The 14,623-nt window shown below is 45.2% G+C and overlaps 1 protein-coding gene across 1 annotated transcript; it reads right to left on the bottom strand.

Moving 5' to 3' along the window:
• Window positions 1–1,656: 1,656 nt before the first annotated feature.
• Window positions 1,657–14,071, bottom strand: CLNS1A (chloride nucleotide-sensitive channel 1A). Its single transcript, XM_064720367.1, has 7 exons — window positions 13,893–14,071; window positions 11,198–11,334; window positions 8,879–8,983; window positions 8,031–8,141; window positions 7,421–7,594; window positions 5,009–5,093; window positions 1,657–2,456 (listed from the first exon to the last, which is right to left on the bottom strand). The coding sequence occupies exons 1-6, from the start codon at window positions 14,039–14,041 to the stop codon at window positions 5,026–5,028; spliced, it is 744 nt and encodes a 247-aa protein (XP_064576437.1). The 5' UTR covers window positions 14,042–14,071; the 3' UTR covers window positions 1,657–2,456; window positions 5,009–5,025.
• Between the last annotated feature and the right edge of the window lie 552 nt (window positions 14,072–14,623).

The raw sequence follows: 14,623 nt of genomic DNA, 5'->3' as shown, positions 1-14,623 counted from the left end.
ACAGATATACAAACCTACAGGCAGCCAAGATTTGTTAGATTAGAGGCCCTACTTCCACATCATTTTTGATGGCCTGCAAAAGCAAAGTCCATAAAGTGAAGAGGTCAAATCATATCTGACTTCTCCGTGTCTGCCTTGTTTATTTTGGCACAACATACAGTTTAAAAGAAATTGGTACAAATCTGGGTTATTAACAAGTAGCTGGTGTATTTACAGGCACTAGAATATAAATTTTGTTTTTAAATCACTAGGAATTAGACAAGCCTTAAATTGACTAAATTTATGCAAAACAAAAGAAAAACAACAAAAGTAGCAGAAATAATGAAAAATAAACCTAATCTAGGAACTGAAGAATTTAACTGGTTTTGGTAGTGCAGGCAAAAAGGAATATTTTACATTTGAGTGAATGAATGCTTATGAAGTCCAGAACATTTACCCACAGCCTAAATACAAAGTTTTATTGAAAATAAAACTTGTCAATCCACACAAGACACTTCTCAGTGCTACCTTCAGCATTCATGCAGGTTTGTTTCTCACCTCACCTCATTTAATCTTGCTCCACTGATTTGACTGGAAGCATCACAAAATGTCTGTTCCTGGAGCTCCACATTAGTACAACACAAATTCTCCTTTTGGATGTATTGAGAGTGCTGAGAGGAACTGTGAACAGTCCAGCTGCCCTGGAGTTAACTGTGCCCATCTGCCAGGGTATGTACCAGGCTGCCATTTAACATGGGAAACAACAGACACACCACATCCAACTCAGATTTTCACACACCAAAAAACCCCCACCAGCCTGCTTCAACAGTGAATGGTGACTTAGAATTCAATGAGCCTTTTGCCTCAATTATGGTGCGGGTAAGTTTTACCTGTCCCAAAATCTCACAATGCCAAGATTCTCCAAATGCCAGTGCAAAACTCAACTCTGTATCCTCCTTTCTAACTCTGAATCCCTAACAATAACGTTTGTATGTATACAAAGGGGCTGGTAAAGACATTCCTGTAGGATGTCTTGTTGTATAACATGCTGAATACCTCATTTATTCAGCTACATGAGTGGTTCACAACACTGTTAAGACATCCCTAATTGGACTGAATATTCATTCCTAATGAATATTCAACAAAGAATGAGTATAATTAGCACGTACCTTGGAACCAAATCACATCTTTACATGTAAGCAGAGTGTAGGGCCAGTAAACTGTTCATATACCAACACAGCAATACCTCACCCCCACCCCCTCCCCAAAACATCACAGTCAGCTTCAAAGCAAAAGAAAATGGGGAAGTTTGGTCCAGACTTTCACTTCAATAGTGGGGGAAGAGAGGCACAACCTGAATTTCCTGGTATTTTGCAACAGAGAAATTTTCCAATTTTCCCACAGAGAGGCGAAACAGAGAAAACTCCAGCAGGACCAACATCTTGGCAATCTAAAGCTGGGTTCCTAACTTTGGGATGTGTCTGGCTAACTCTGTCACAGGCATACCCTGCTCTGCCCATGCTCTGCAAATGCTCTGCCCTTTTATCCTCACATCCAGGTAAATGATGAAAATGGCTTTGGCTTCACTGAAGACTTTTTTGCTATGGAAGAGAGTTCTGAAACTCAAGGGCTCAAGATGCTTGCTGAAGTAAAGGAGGGAGAACTGCAACAATGAGCTGGTTGTGAGATACAAAAATCTTAGTTTATTTAACAATGTTAACATTTAATACAAAGACACAAAACAGTTCTGTTTGTCTGGACCTCACAGACTTCATTCCATCTCCTCTACCACCCAAGCTCAGCTCTCAGAGAAATGAAAGGGATAGCACTGAAATGGTAAAGCCAGTTACTTGAGGGGGTTTTAATTTAGTTTTTCTTTTGATCCTTGGCCAACCCTATTTCCTTTTAGTCATAACATTTCTATTCCCATCTCTACTCTACAGAGTCAATGACAGGTAAAAAATATGGAAAATTCTAGGACCATCTGAAATTCTGTTCTACTTACAGTTTTAATTCTGAAGTCCTAGAATTCCGACAAAGGCTTCTTTAAAAGGCCAGAGAGTTTAGTCAGAGAGACTGTGGCTGCCCCATTCCTGGAAGTGTTCACAGCCAGGTTAGGACGGGGTCCTGAGCAACCTGATCTACTCAATGGCATCCACGCCCATGGCAGGTGGGGTTGGAACTAGACGATCTTTAAGGTCTGTTCCAACCCAAATCATTTTGTGATTCTATGAAATGACCCCTGATTAGCCCCATTCAACTGTTAGATGCAAGAGGTTTCATTGTTTTTGTTTATTTTGTTTTTTTTTAAATAACCCCATAGTGGTCACAAATGTCAAACCCTGTTTTAAACATCTCTACGAGCATTTTTAGACCTAGATGTCTAAGCTTAGGTCATCAAAAGAAAGGTTAACTCCCGATAGTCACTGCAATGCCTTCGGTTTTACAGCTTATTCTGGAAGTGCCACAAGAGGGATCTGAAAGACACAAGACACCCAAGTTTACATAATTGGCATTAAAATACGAGGTTATTAAGCAGCACAGAGTAGTAGCTATCTGTTGGTTGCAGTCAGAGGACAGCACTTTACTACAAGCCCATGAATTTTCAGAAGGGCTAAGCATCGTTGCCTTTGGCAGCAGCTCTAACTCAGGTCAGCTAAGGACAGCATGTGCTCACAGCAGGCACCAGGGTGGCCTGGCAGACCCTGCTGCACCCACATGCAGACACACCAGTTGCTTCAGAACAATTGCTGCAGCCTCGTGATGCCACAGACAAAACGCCACTTATTGCAGGAACACTGGAAATGTCCTGCACCAACTGCCAGCAAGTCTCCAGGGGCTTCAGCAGGAGACTGTCACATCTCATTTGGGTGGCATGCAACATGAGCATCACACAAGGGCATTGTTTGGGAGGCAGGGCAGCACACTGCTCTCTAAGGGATCACCAACAAGATGTTCCTTGTAGATCATTTTGCAGTTCAGGAGGTTAAAAGGGCCAAGCTGCTCCACAGCAGTAACCACAGGATCACAGAATGCTCCCTCTCCACTCCTACATACAGAGTGCAGAGCCAAGCCACCCTCTGAGCAGGGCAATTAGCACAGACTTCCAAGAGGTGTCCTTGTCACTTTCTACATTCAGTTCCTTGCTGCTGCCTTAGATGCTACATTCCTAAACTTCCTTAGACTACATCCACACACTCAGGCTGGTGGTTACTCTAAAAAGGGCCATCCCAAACTGCTACCTGCAGTGATGGCACTGAAGCACCTGACACTGCACATGCAGGTCACTTGATCTGCTCTGCCAGGGATCAGCCCCTCAGTTGAGATCAGCACAAGCAGAAGCACAGGAGGAAATCCTCTTCAGTCCCTTCTCACAGCATTCATGTCCCACAGTCACATGCTGTACCATGGAAGGCAGAGTAACAATTCCACTAACCAACACTACTTCTTACTGGGTGTATTTCGTCCTTCTCTAGAAGAACAGTCAACAACACTTCCACCAGCACTTTCATGCCTCTTAGAGATCTGCTATCAGCTACTAACTCTCCTTAATCCAGTTAAATTCTAACCGGGATAATAGATAAAGCAGTCAAATTTGAATTTTTCAGCAGCATGATTTTTGTTTTAATAAACCATTGACCAAAGTAATCTTGGAGGTGGAGTCATCAGAGTCTAAATTTCCATTCACTTACTAAGAAGCACCTGATCTACAGCTAAAGGCTTTTCTCTGATTTCTAAGTGTGTCCTTTACCAAACTGGCAGACCAGCCAATGGCAGGACAACCAATATCTAATTTATTTTTTTTTTTTTAAGAACTCTTTGTTCTGCAAAGTCCTTCCCAGGGTAGAAATGCAACTACGGAAGTTTGAGCTCTTACACGAGACAATAAATACCAATTCAGGAGTAGTGGCAGAGGTGGAGGTCAGTAAGGGAACACAAGACTACTCTGAGACTTTCAGAACTTCAGCAACAAAGAAAAATAAGCCACAGAGGAGGAATGCAGGTATACAGCATCCCTCCACAACAGCCCTCCTTGGGTACTGCACCCTCTTTGTGACACTGTAATCTCTAATCAACTATTCTCCCATTTTTTCTTTCAGTGTGTCACACTTCTTTTTGTGCCCCTTTCCTCCTTCCTCCCCTGAGCTTCTCGCTGTCTGCTCCACAGCTGCTCTCTCCAGCACTTCAAGCAGGATAGCGGGACACTCACTTAAGGCAGGAGCTGTCAGTCTCCCTTCTGAGATATGCAGAAAAACTGGGACAGCACAGCACCACTTGAGCAGCACATACAGACTGAGTACTGCTGAAGCAAGGATGGCATCACAATCCCACTGTGCCTGTGCATCTCTGCAGACAGCCCCAGAAAAAGCTGCTCTAACTCTCCCTCCCAGCACCAGCGAGGAACCACTGGCACATCTTGTAAAGCTACTTAGAGGAGAAAAGCAAACAGGTGATGGAAGACAAGGGATCACACTGGCACATCCACCTGAGCAGGGTGTTGTCTCTTAGCTGTTCACTCCTGAGAGCAGTCCCATCCAGACAGCTCAGTAACTTTACCAGGAACTGTTCCTGCTCTGCTTATAATGAAGGAAGAGATGGACTTGGAGTGCTGTGAAGTGTCCTGCCCCCTGGAACAGCCTGGGAAATTTAACACACCAAGGGCAAAACAACAGACACTAAAGACAGAAACTTCCCAGGGATGCCTCTACTGTTCATATATCAGCATCCAAAAGCCTTTGAGATCAGACAATTCTTAAATCAATTAAAAAGCTGACCTGTCTTCCAGACAGGCACATCCATGCAGGTTGCCTCTGCAGGGTAATGGCTTATGCCAACAGGCATTTTGGCACAGATCATTAAACACCTTTTACATTTGTGATAACTACAGCTCCCTTTTCCTTCTTATATATCACCATCATCCTGACATCATGAGACATTTCCTGTAGGATCACATACACTACACAAATTCCAGAGAGGGAAGGCTCTGCAGGACTGAAAAGCATTGCTGTGAGAAATCAGAAGAACTTACAGCAGCACCTGTCCTCCTCAGTGATCGACTTCGGCATCTTCAAACTGCCCGGCAACTACTGGTGCTATGTCCACCTCCATCCCATCTGAAAGAAACAGCCAGCGCTCCGTAAACAAGCGGATGGGGGATGACGTTTTCACGGGAAAGAGAGCGGATGCCCTCTGCTGACGAGAGGTGGCCACGACAGAAAACCCCTTCACTGAACTTCTGAGAGCAGCCCAAGAAAACGCTGATGAGCTCACAAGTTTCTGGGTTTGCTCTAGCACTGTTGGTCAGTCATTTACAGATTTCTCCGCTTCCTACAATCTCACCTCACCCTGTCTTATTAAAAGACTTAAACACTGGATTTTAACTATTTTATGATGTAAATGAAGTTTTGGTGTAACAAATTTCATGATTCCTTGGAATAACTTTATTCTAGTATCTGTTCTGAAACAATTGAAAAGAAAGATTGCTCTATGCTACAAGGTCAAAAACAAAGTAACTCTGAGCAGCCTTGGGGATATTTGTAATTGCAGCAAACCAAGCAGCAGTACTGTAGCAAGTAAGATCAGAAAAGTAAACAAAATTGATGAAGATGACTCTGAGACGTGACATACTTGCTGTTCAATTTATATTCATTTCTGGAATTTTGGAATTCAGACACCTGACTAAATTTTCAAACAAAGGGCACAGCTGAAACAGGAGCCTATCACCTATGGTTGTCTATACATAAATTTATTCAAAACTGCAGAACAAAGTAAACCTGAACATAACTGAAAAAACAAGTAAGATTAAAAACCTCTCCCTGTGGATGAGAACAAATTAGTTATTATTTTCTAGAAATCCACAACTGCTGGATCATTTTCCATCTTTCAAAAACATGAGGGCATATAAAAAGCACTGCAATTTATATATTAAAAAAAGAAGCAACACTACTAAACTACTTTTCTATTCTTCTCCCAGAAAATATATTGCTGTAGGGAAAACAGCACACAAAAGACAGTCTGAGAAATCAGATGGTTTTCCCCCAACAAAAAAGAAATTTTACTCCTTAAATACACACTTGAACAATCAATAGAATTAAGAGACACCATCCTTCAGAAAAATAGATTTTTTTTAATAATTCTGTTTCAGTGTGTTTGAATGATTCAGAATTCACCCTGAACTCTGTTAAGATTACTGTTAACTTATAATTTAGGGTATAAAAAAAAACAAACCCAAAATCAAAACCCAAATAAAAACTACAACTCATTTAGAGTAGAAAATGCTTCCCAACCGTGGGAATAGACTGATACATTTAATTTTTTTTAATCCTAAATCAACTTCACTTTACCACTGTTCCAGGAAATCCTACCAAGAAGAATCAAGTGTTCTTAACACTGAAGTGCTCACTCTAACACAGCAGGCAATCACAATTGCCCGCTATCCACAGCAGGCAACATGGTGCCCACAGGTCCATGGGCATGTGAGTGATCCCTCACCTTCTGCAGGGAGGTATCACCCATGGCATCACATTCCCCCAGTCCTGCTTTATGGATCAGCCAAACTGGAGAGCCACCACTTCCATATCATAGAACCATGGAATGGCTTGGGTGGGAAGGGACCTTGCAGCCATGGGCAGGGACACCTCCCAACAGACCAGGCTGCTCCAAGCCCCATCCAGCCTGGCCTTGAACACTTCCAGGGATGGTGGCATCCACACTCACCACCTCCATGGTAAAAAATCTCTCCTTTTATCAATGTAAGTCTCACCTTCTTTGGTTTGAAGCCATTCCCTCTTGTCCTACAACTGGCCTTACAAAAAAGTCCATCCCCACCTTTAAGTACTGAAAGGCCTCAGTAAGGTCTCCCCAGAGCCTTGGCTTTTCCAGGCTGAACACCCTAACTATTTCAGTCTGTTTCCATAGCAGAGGTGCCCCAGACTCCTGATCATATTAATGACCTCCTCTGGACTCACTGCAGTAGGTCCCTATCCTATTGTGCTGGATAGGGACCTGAGTGCAGCAGAGGAACAGACTGTCCTCCCTCACCCTGGGGCCACGCTGCTTTGGCTACAGCCTAGGACATGACTGGTGTTCTGGGCTGCGAGTGCACATTGCCAGGTTAGGTGAAACTTTTCATCCACCAGCACCCCCAGGTCCTTTTTGGCAGGGCTGCTCTTAATCCCTTCATCTCCCAGCTTGTGTTGATACTGGGAGTTGCTCCAACCCAGGTGCAGCGCCTTGCACTTGGCCTTGATGAACCTCATGAGGTTCCCATGGATCCACTCCTCACATTTGTTGAGGACCCCCTAGAAGGCATCCAATCCTTCAGGAGTGTCAAGTGCACCCCTCAGCTTGGTGTTTGCAAACTTGCTGAGGGTGCACTCGATCCCACTGGCTGTGTCACTGATGAAGACACAGTGTTTAGTAAAACAAAAGCATGTCTTACCTTCAAACTCCCTTATGGAGTCCTCTGTTCTCACTCCAGCCATGTTGTACTGGGTGCTGACAGACTGGGCTAACATGCCTTCTAACCTCTCCAGTGTGGCCTGCCCTTCTGCAGTTAAATGTGACAATCCCTCTTCGTATGTGTAAAAGCTTGGGATGTCACCTTGTTCTAGCTCTGCAAAAACAAGTTTATGTTTAGCAGACTTAAGTTTAGGAGCCAGAAACATTCAGAGGTGGAGGAATAGGGGAGTACCTCGGCAAGTTATGCCCAGATTAACTGACAGATTAAAAAGCTGTTTACACAGGTACAGAATACACACAGCAATGTGAACTGACCACAAAGCAGCACAGGCACTGAACCTGGGCCAGCACAGCCACTGGGAAGGGGAAAGGCTGCTCCTTGTGTCTGTGGGCTTTGGAAAGCCAGAACAATGCTTTTGCTGAACTCCTGTCATTGTGACAGGAATGACAGGTTTTCTGCAGATTTATGAATTTCTATACTGTGTCTGTGACAAAAGGGATGTTCAGGCAAAATGAGTTATAAACAATTATGACAGACACCAGGTATGCAAGTGCTGGCAGGTATTTCAAAAGAAGCAACTGTTACCAACCGCGGGCCTCGACATCGTACTCGTCCCCTTCGTAATCGTTGTCTGAGTCCTCGTCCTCCGGGTCTGGGTGCAGGGCCTGGCACTCACACATCGCTGAGAACATGGCTTCCACTGCAGGAACACAAGTGAACACAAACCTCACCAACACCCCAAAGCAACAGGCAAGAAAGCCCCTCTGACTGATCAGAGGGAGTCAGAATACTCCTTTAGCAGAACCACAGTTGAATTCATATTTGAAAACATCATCCAACGAGCCAGAAGCCATGTAAGAAACAAATCAGGTTTCAGAGATCCAGCCTGGTGCTTTAGCCTCTTAACAGCACTTTTGCATTATTTCATTGATGATAAAGCTTTCTCTCTGGACAGTTATGTCTGTGGTTACCTACTGCAGGAAAACTTGCAGCATTTCCTCCATCAGATTCCTAAAACTTGAATCCAACTGTAAGCTCCACTGTCATATCCACAGGATATGACAGCTTTCCAGTACCAGGGCATTAGAATGTTTCTAATGAAATTGTCACTGACTCAAATATCACTGAATTTGTAATTAAAAGGACATTTCCCACACATATTCTCTGCAAATGTATACAAGTGAGATTATCCACGTTGTGTATTTATACTCAACAGTTTCTATTTTAAAGCACTGGAATTCTCCTTGAGAAGCAGCTGCTTGAAAGAGTCCATTTTTCAAGCCAGATAAAACAATTTGCTTTATTCTTCCCAGCACACAGGAATCAAGTCACTAAAGAAGGACACTGAAGGATCATGGTATTTACACCTCTGCACCCAAGTGTCTCCCACATATAACCAGGACTTGGAAGTAAAACACAGCTCCCACTTGCACTTACAGGCTGATTTGTCGCTAGGTACAAATCTGAATTCCGCAATTGGTTCGACATCATCATCGCTGTCATCCCCCTCTCCTTCAGTCATGGGAGCCTCTTTTGTCTCCTCTTTAAGAAATTGAAAGATTTAGATGAAATGTTTATCTTGTAAAAAAAAAAAAAAGTCACATTTGTTTATTCTTCCAGGAACACACACATAATCCAAAATCAGAAACAGTCCAGGAGAGGCCCAAAACCTCCACTCTGTTCTCCCAAAAAACCCTGTGACACTCCAAGACCCACATGGATAAATGAGGCCCTCTCAGAGCATCTCAACAACACTTGCAACACATGTTAAATCCTCTCTGTTTATAACTTAAGGAGTAAAGATTTCTGTACTGGTCACACGATGCACTCATGTAATTCAGGAAAATTGCCTGATTCTTATTACAAACAACAATGCTCAGACTCCCTTTTATCGTTTTTTAAATCACATGGATTTTTTAATGGATCCTTAGCATTACTGTCACAAAATCAGCCAGCTTCCAGTGTGGCCCCTCAAAGGGACTCTGACATATGCAGAGGATCTCTGCTCCATTTCCAACATTCCTAGTCAGCCAGGAAGATGTCAGAAATATGAAGTGCACCCAGAACCAGTGACAGTACCAGTGCTTCCTGACTTCTGTACACCATCTACGTGAATAAATAAGCATCAGTGTTTTGCTTTCTGTGAATAAAAACCCCACAAAAATGGCTGCACTTCCTCATTTCGGGGCTGGGGACACGGCACTGACTGCCTCAGAAGTGCACAATTACTTTCTACAGGAGAAGAGGCTGTGCCACTGAGAGTGGCACCACTCAAAATCACACACAAAACCGGCACCACCAAGAATACGAAGATGCCAAGAAGCTGCCAGGCAGCTGCCCCAAAAATGAAGAGTGCAGGGAAGCTACCCACTTCTTTTCCAACTGACCCCTGCAGGCACAGCTTGTTACTGCTGAGTCCAGCTCTTTGTTTTCAATGCAGTCAAGCTCTGAGTGCCTTTTTCTAAAAAAGGGGTGAGGACAAGGCACAAACACACAGAGAGCACACGCAAAACTCTGAGAGGAAGAACGCAATGTTCCCTGCACAACTGTGGATGAAGACTCCTGAAGCCAACTAAGTGGAAGGTTTAACACTATTCAGCAGTTAAAATTGAAGGCCAGGGCTAGACTTTGAAAAGTAAAACTTATCTGTTGTGGAAGATTTACTGTAGGCAGAGATGACATACTATAAAATATACCCACAAAAAATATCCATAAAAAATCAATCTATTAAGGATTTCTACATAGAGGCTTTCGCAGGATATCCATATTTTCAAATGCCATAATCAGAATGAATTAAAAGCTACAAACAGTATCTTTCTTCAGATGAGGCCCTTTTTACTTCAAAATAACCACAGTTAAAGGAAAATGAGGAAGAAGAACAAAGAGACATATGCAAATGTCCTCTTATTATTTGTAGTGATAGACTGTCAGAGAACATTAGTAACATAAGAGAAGGAAACAATGCACTAATAGCTTAAAAGCATCTCCATCTCCTCAGAGTCTTGTCATTACTTTCTGGATACACTAAACAAAAAAATTAAACGCCAGATTTTAACCTTTAGCTGTGATGACCAGTAGGCATGAAGGGGAAAAGGAGACCTGCTCAGGACCTAACACCCATTTAATCTATAATTGTGATGGCAGTTTTTGACACACTTAAAATACTACCAGGTATACCAGAAGAAAAAAAATATATTTATATATAAAAAATACTACCGTCATACAAACGGTGAAACAGAGAGCTTGTTTTCTCTACATCAAAACAAGAATGGTCAAAAAGATGTGTTTTGTGGGCCATCTACAAAGATTTATAAAAGCCTGGTAACATGACCTATTGCCTTTTCTTGTTTGTATTTAACCAAGCTGTGGGAGAAAATGAATGAAAAGTTCCCTGCCTGTGAAACAGCAGGAATTCATCAAGCCTGGAGAGGGCAGCAACATTAACATAAATTCAATAAAGAAAAAAGCATACTCAAGATGGAATCACAGGCAGACTGCCAGAGGAACTAAATTATTTAGAACAGTGTGAGAGGGCAGAGAACTGATTCTCAGCAACTTCAGTATACCCAGCCACAAGCTGAGGGCAGAATTGCAAAGTGACTCTAAACCAAGGCTAAGCTGTGTTTCTACAATGACTATCCTTCAGGGAAATCCACAAGAAAATACAAGCAATTACTTAAAATGAACACTTCCTCCTACAGAGGAGGAAATCCTGTCCCTCAGGACTGCGTGGGAGCAGCAAGCAGCACTCCTCACCTTCAAACTTGGCGTTCACCATGACGTACAGGTGCTCCCTTGGGTAGGCACTCAGGTCCCTGGAGACAGCATGCAAACTTATGGTGGGGTAATCCAGGGAGAAGCCAACTCCAGAGCTGTCCAGCCAAGACAGGCGACTAACGAGGGAGGAAACAAAGAAGAGACAAGTTAGAAACTAACAGAGGACAGTATGTAGAAAAGCAAACCAACCCCAAAACGTGAGCAATTGTGGACAAGGCACTTAGCCCACCCACCCTGCAGGCACGCACAGTCCTGGACCTGCCTGAACAGGACTTTGCAAGAGCACTAACTGATGGCTGAGGTAAAAGAAGAATGTGAAGCTAAGAACCCTAAACCCACCACAGCCTTATCACATTTGCACTAAATGCTGAATTTTCCTCCCTGACTCTCCATCTTCTTCTCCCTGCAGATATCTATCATTCCAAAGTCAACTACAGAGGTTCCAGAGTGTGACTTGCAACTCAAAATATTAAATGTGGTTTTCCAAGACAAAGAGGACACTGAAAGGTGGGTCAGTGTCATAATTCCTAGAGGATTATAGATCTGATGTGTGTATAGCCTGTAGGTAGAAAAGCAGCCAGTTCTGTGATCAGCAGAGACAGGTTATGGGTATTCCTCCAGTCACAACTTCTGTGCCATAGCCTCAGCTTTCCCCACTTTCACTGTCATCCCTAACCACAGCAAGAGACAGCACAGGTTGTCACCACCAGGATGCTGCCTCCTTCGTATCAGAGCAATCAACATCTTTCTACACACTGAGAAATCACACTCAAACTAGATTTGGGTGCCTGTAATCAATGATGTCACACAGTGAACAGAAATACTCAGTGCCAGAAAGCAAGACCTCCACCATGTGCAAAACTCAGCATTCACAAGCTTTTTGTGGTGGGACAAAATCAATGGGAAGTTCACAGAAGACTCCTGGCCTTGCAAAATCCGGCTGAGAGCAAGAGCTCGTACAGTGGGAGCACGAACTTTATTTCCTAGCCTCAACTATGCAGTCGTCAATGTTTACAGCTGCTGGTGGGGTACATGGATCAAGAGCCACACTCTGCTCCTGGATGCCCAGCTCTCCCATGGCATTCCTGCAAACACTGGTGTTTTCTGTTCATCCCAACAAGTGACTCTGGTGAAAGCTCTGTGGTGCACTTGAAACACACGGAGAAGAAGCTGGCAGACCTACCTGCAGGCGCCTCACACAAAAGTCTACTGAAAGCAACTTACAAGGAAACTCAACATTACACGTCCTCAGAGAAGATACCCCACAAAGAGAAGGCTTGGTAGCTGCAACCAAACTAAATAAAACAGTGAACAAAATTCCAGAGAGATTCCTCTCCAACACAGCACTAACAAGCTCAGGTAGGGCAAAAGCTCTTTCAACAATATTGGCCATTTCATAAAAGTTTCCTAGTCTGAAGTTTTTAAAAGTGCACATTTTAAATTATGCTTTTGTTCCAACAATGTTCTTCAATTGCATAATATATTGAGTACTTTTCCGTGGTTAAAGAAAATTACATTGTTTTAATCATCAAGGTGTCTCCCTGAGCTATACAATGCAGGGAGAATTGAAAGGAGACCATAAAGAGCTCAGATGACATCTTCCAGAATAACCAGACTGATTTCTGCCTAGTAAGTACAGTCTCCACATGATTAATGCAACATGACAGACTTCACAGAACCAGAGCAGTTATTAACTGCAGAAACCCAACAGCCCTGTGTACTCCCCTACCAAAAGAGGAGATCTGCCATTGTTTTAATTACAGAATGGTTTGGGTTGGAAAAGACCTGAAAGATCAACTGCCTTGGGCAGGGACACCTTCCACTACACCAGGATGCTCAGAACCACATCCAACCTGGCCTTGAACACTTCCAGGGATGGGACATCCACAGCTTCTCTAGGCAACCTGTGCCAGGCTCTCACCCTGCTCACAGTAAAGAATTTTCTCCTAAAAACCAATCCAGTGCTCTTTTCCAGTTTGAAGACATTCCTCCCTGTCCTAGCACTACAGTTCCTGTCAAAGAGCCCTCTCTGCACCCCTTCTGATACTGGGAGGCTGCCATGAGGTCTCCACACAACTTTCTCTTCTCTAGCCTGAACAGCCCCAACTTTCTCAGCCTGCCTTCATAGAAGAGGTGCTCCAACCCCCTTATCAACTTCGTGGTGTCTGCCGGACTTGCTCCAAGAGTTCCAGGTCCTTCTTATGTTGGGGGTTCCAGTGCTGGATACAGCACTCCTCACAAAAGCAGGGGGCAGAAGTTCCTCTCCTGCCCAGCTGGCCACGCTGCTTTTGCTGCGGCCCAGGATACAACTGGCTTTCTGGGCTGCAAGTGCACATTTCTCCACCGTGCTGAGCTTTACAAAATGGTTTGGGTGGGAAGGAACCTTACAGCCATCTCGTTCCGAGCCCCTGCCCTGGGCAGGGACACCTCCCACTACGGCAGGCTGCCCCAAGTCCCATCCAGGCCGGCCCTGCAGCCCCAGCCAGCCGGGTCCCTGGGGTGCTGCTGCCTCTTGCCGGCTTTAAAACGAGCAGGAGCAGCGGGGCGGCCCGCAGAGCCTCACAGCCCCTAAGGGCTTCCCCCACATCACGGCCCCTTCACCCGAGCCCCATCCCGGGCCCCTCAGGCCGCCCCGGGCAGCCCCCGAGCGGTCCCAGCCCCCGTGTCCCCGCACCTCTCGGCGATGTAGAGGGTGCCGGAGCCCAGGCTGCGCCCCGCCAGCAGCGCCTCCGTATCCGGCTGCTGGTGGCGGACGCCGTCGGCCGGCGGCGGAAAGCGCTTGAGGAAGCTCATGGCGCCGCCGCCGCCTCCCTGCTCCACCATCGCGGCCGCCGGAAGCGGAACGCGCCGCTCTGTGATGCGATTCCGCCCGGGACGCGATGGCACCGCCCTGGGATGCGATGGCACCGCCCCTGGACGCGATGTCACTACCCTGGGATGCGATGGCACCGCCCGGGATGTGATGTCACCGCCGCGCTCCCGTTCCGCGGGACCCGGCGCGGCCGCGGCTCTCGGTGCCGGTAGCGAGGTTCAAGCTAAGTTGTCTTTGTCTGGAAAAGAGGAGCAAAGGGAAGCGCTGAGGTGATGGCTGAGGACTGGAGCACCTCTGCTGTGGGGACAGGCTGAGAGCTGTTCTCCGAAGAGAAGGCTCCAGGGAGACCGCACTGCCCCTTCCAGTACCTAAAGAGGGATAGAAGAGAGCTGGAGAGGGACTTTGGACAAGGCTATGAAGGGACAGGACAAGGGGAAAAGGATTCAAATTGACAGAGGGCAGAGTGAGATTAGCTATTGTGAAGGAATTTTTCCCTCTGAGGATGGTGGCTCAGGTTGCCCAGAGAAGCTGTGGCTCCCCCATCCCTGGAAGTGTGCAAGGTTGGATGTGGCTCTGAGCAATCTGGTGTAGTG

Source organism: Zonotrichia leucophrys, chromosome 1 (genome assembly GCF_028769735.1).
Source record: "Zonotrichia leucophrys gambelii isolate GWCS_2022_RI chromosome 1, RI_Zleu_2.0, whole genome shotgun sequence".
Classification (NCBI taxonomy): domain Eukaryota; kingdom Metazoa; phylum Chordata; class Aves; order Passeriformes; family Passerellidae; genus Zonotrichia; species Zonotrichia leucophrys.
The sequence above is the reverse complement of the archived record's forward strand: the minus strand, read 5'-3'. Positions and strand labels throughout refer to the sequence as shown.